The sequence below is a fragment of the Neltuma alba genome, unplaced genomic scaffold (assembly GCF_004799145.2).
Source record: "Neltuma alba isolate B1F8T4 unplaced genomic scaffold, ASM479914v2 tig00006199_pilon, whole genome shotgun sequence".
Taxonomy (NCBI): Eukaryota; Viridiplantae; Streptophyta; class Magnoliopsida; order Fabales; family Fabaceae; genus Neltuma; species Neltuma alba.
The window spans coordinates 11,493-14,738 of record NW_021634385.1 but is presented as its reverse complement, the minus strand read 5'-3'; the positions used below and the strand labels follow the sequence as shown (position 1 = coordinate 14,738).

The 3,246-nt window shown below is 35.8% G+C and overlaps 1 protein-coding gene across 1 annotated transcript; it reads left to right on the top strand.

Moving 5' to 3' along the window:
- Window positions 1–259: 259 nt before the first annotated feature.
- Window positions 260–2,647, top strand: LOC114749857 (putative pentatricopeptide repeat-containing protein At3g23330). The gene is made up of 2 exons (XM_028938399.1): window positions 260–1,885; window positions 2,606–2,647. Exon 1 carries the CDS (start codon window positions 291–293, stop codon window positions 1,803–1,805), a length of 1,515 nt encoding a protein of 504 aa, XP_028794232.1. The 5' UTR covers window positions 260–290; the 3' UTR covers window positions 1,806–1,885; window positions 2,606–2,647.
- The last annotated feature ends 599 nt before the right edge of the window (window positions 2,648–3,246 follow it).

Here is a 3,246-nt window from a genome sequence, read left to right as displayed (position 1 = left end):
ATGTACAGCAATGCCTCTCTAAGGAAGCAATCAGAATGTTTTTCTATATGATAGGTGATAAAATCCGTCCAAGCCCAGTAACTATGGTAACCATACTCAAGGCATGTAGGGAAAGTGGACTTCTTAAGCTTGGAAGATGTGTTCATAGTTGCATCCTTGCATTAGGGATGGGCGAGGATGTTTTGGTGCTTACAGCATTGCTAGATATGTATTGTAATGTGGAAGACATTGAAAGTGCTTGTCGGGTTTTTAATAGCATGTCTGATAGAAATTTGGTTTCTTGGAATGCCATGATTTCAGGATATGTTCAAAATGGTATGATACATGAATCATTTTTGCTCTTTCATGGAATGGTTCTTAGTGGTGCCTCATTTGATTCAGGAACCTTGGTGAGCCTTATTCAGGGTTGTTCCCACACATGTAACTTGGAGAGCGGAAAGATCCTCCATGCTTGTGTCATAAGAAAAGGATTTGAATCAAATCTAATTTTGTCCTCTGCAATTGTTGACATGTATGCTAAATGTGGTGCTGCAAAGCAGGCAACTACTGTTTTTGGAAGAATGAAACAAAGGAATGTGATTACTTGGACAGCTATGCTGGTGGGTTTATCACAAAATGGCTATGCAGAGGATGCCCTGAAATTTTTCATTCAGATGCAAGAAGAGAATGTGTCAGCAAATTCTGTCACTCTTGTTAGTCTTGTACATTGCTGTGCCCACATGGGATCTCTCAAGAAGGGTATGAGCATCCACTGTCATTTAATCCGACATGGTTATGCATTTGATGTGGTTAATATGTCAGCCTTGATTGATATGTATGTCAAATGTGGTAAACTTATCTCAGCTGAGATACTATTCAATCATGGATTCCATTTAAAAGATGTAATATTTTGTAACTCTATGATCATGGGTTATGGCATGCATGGTCATGGACTCCATGCTATTGGTGTCTATGATAGAATGATAAAGGAAGGCCTTAAGCCAAATCATGCTACATTTGTTTCTCTCCTAGCAGCTTGTAGCCACGCAGGACTTATCGAAGAAGGTAAGACTTTATTTCATAGCATGGAAAGGGATCATAACATTAAGCCTACTGAAAAACACTATGCTTGTCTTGTGGATCTTCTTAGTCGAGCTGGCCATCTGGAGGAAGCTGAGGCATTGGTGAAACAAATGCCTTTTGAACCCAGCACTGATGTGCTTGAAGCTCTGCTTAGTGGTTGCCAAACCCACAAGAACATTGATATGGGCGTAGAAATAGCAGACAGATTGCTATCTTCAGACTACTTGAAATGTGGAATTTATGTGAAGTTATCAAATATATATGCCCAATCAAGAAGATGGGAATCTGTAAATTATGTAAGAAGCCTCATGAGGACAAGGGGCTTGAAGAAAACACCTGCTTATAGTTTGATTGAAGTGGAAAACCAGGTATGCACATTTTTTGCTGGTGATGATTCACATCCTAAATGGGCAGATATTTATGAGTTATTAGAAAATTTGAGAGTTGAGGTTGAAGCTCATGGTTATGTGCCTGATACAAGTTGTGTTCTTCGCGATGTGGATGAGCCAATGAAAGTGAAGTTGCTATGGGGACATAGTGAGAGATTGGCTATAGCTTTTGGTCTTTTAAACACACCATACGGAAGCTTGCTTAGAATTACAAAGAACCTTCGTGTTTGTGCTGATTGTCACACTGTTACTAAATACATATCAAAGATAGTTAAGAGGGAGATTATTGTTAGAGATGCTAATCGCTTTCATCACTTTGTTAATGGGAAATGTTCCTGCAATGATTTTTGGTAACAAGGAGACTCTGAGAAGATATGTATGCATAGAAAAATTCAAGCCTGGAATTGAACATTAAATATAGCAGACGCTTCTTGGTAAAATTCATGTTTGACATGCTTATTTATTTTATGATTAATTTTGTATATATTTCTTTTAGAGATTGAAGTGGACAAATAATTTTTCTTGAAGTTATTTTGATTAGGTTGCAATGAATTGGAATACAAATGATACAAGTTATATTACGGACTGTTCTTTTTTATTACTACAAAGGCAATCTAAGGTACAAGAATCATCAATATCAATATATATCTTAAATTTCACGGCGGCTAATTTGCTTTAGGAACAGTAAGCTGAACCAATCTGTGCTATAAACAGTAAGCCATGTGATGTTTCAGCTTATTGTGTCTTGTTTGTATTAAAGGTGGGTATCCTTTGTTTGTTTTGTTTATTTTTTCAAATTTGTATGGTTAATTGTTATGATGTCAATTCATGCTTTACAAAATCTCATTAGCCTTTAATGCCCTCTTCTCATTTGTTTTTACCAAATCATAAATGTTTTGAATTCAAACCTTATCAAAAAAATGCAAATCTCTCCTCTTCATCTCCTTTTCTTCAGTTCTATAGCTCAAGACTTTTCTTTGTCTTTCCTATATCTTTCTTTCATTTCTACAACTCAAACTTCACTTTCTATCTCTTCCATCCAATTTCTTTGGATTCTTGCATCTTAGATGATCTTCAATTTGAAATTTTCTCAGCGGCAATGAACAAATGGCATGATGCTTGCATGAATTTTTCAAACATTTTGCTATTTTCAGAAAATATGATGGCTAGAGAAGCTTTTTGTGGCGTTAGCTTGATTGTATGGTTACAAGACTTCTTAATTTATGGCTCTTTGTTGATTCTTATCTACTTTATTGTTCTTCACTTTCATATAGCTCCCCCAGCCCCCCAAACTTTTTTATTGATATATTCTAGGGCTTATAGTTGTAACTAGACTTTTCGTACTGTTGTGTCATTCTACATATCAAATCTATGTGATTACCACTGGAGATTATTTGAAATTTTGCATTTACATTGTAATGTTCCCTCTTAAAGTTCCTTCATCCTCTCCATTTTGGTCTCACCCAAATTTTTTTAAATCACATCTCATTCTTTGCTTATGTTAACAGTCCTCGCATGTACAGGAAAGAAAGAGTGCATAAACATACACTGCATATTCAGTTGTGCTTAATGTTAGAGTTAGTTCTTGGTGATCTTGGATGAGGATTTAAAGTTCCGTTGAAGTAAGGTCATTTTAACATATTTATTTTTGTAGCTTATTGAGGTTAATTTCAAAACCACAGGTCGAAGAAAATGCTTGCCATTAGATGAGATGCTTTGAAGTATTTTCAATTCTTCCATTAATGTTTCGTTATCGTTTGTCTTTGTTGAGGTAATGAAGGGTAAGCTTTTCTTT

Bases quoted from the DNA above. Each gene is read 5' to 3' on its own strand.
- LOC114749857 (XM_028938399.1), top strand. From the start codon at position 291: ATGATTTCAGGATATGTTCAAAATGGTATGATACATGAATCATTTTTG.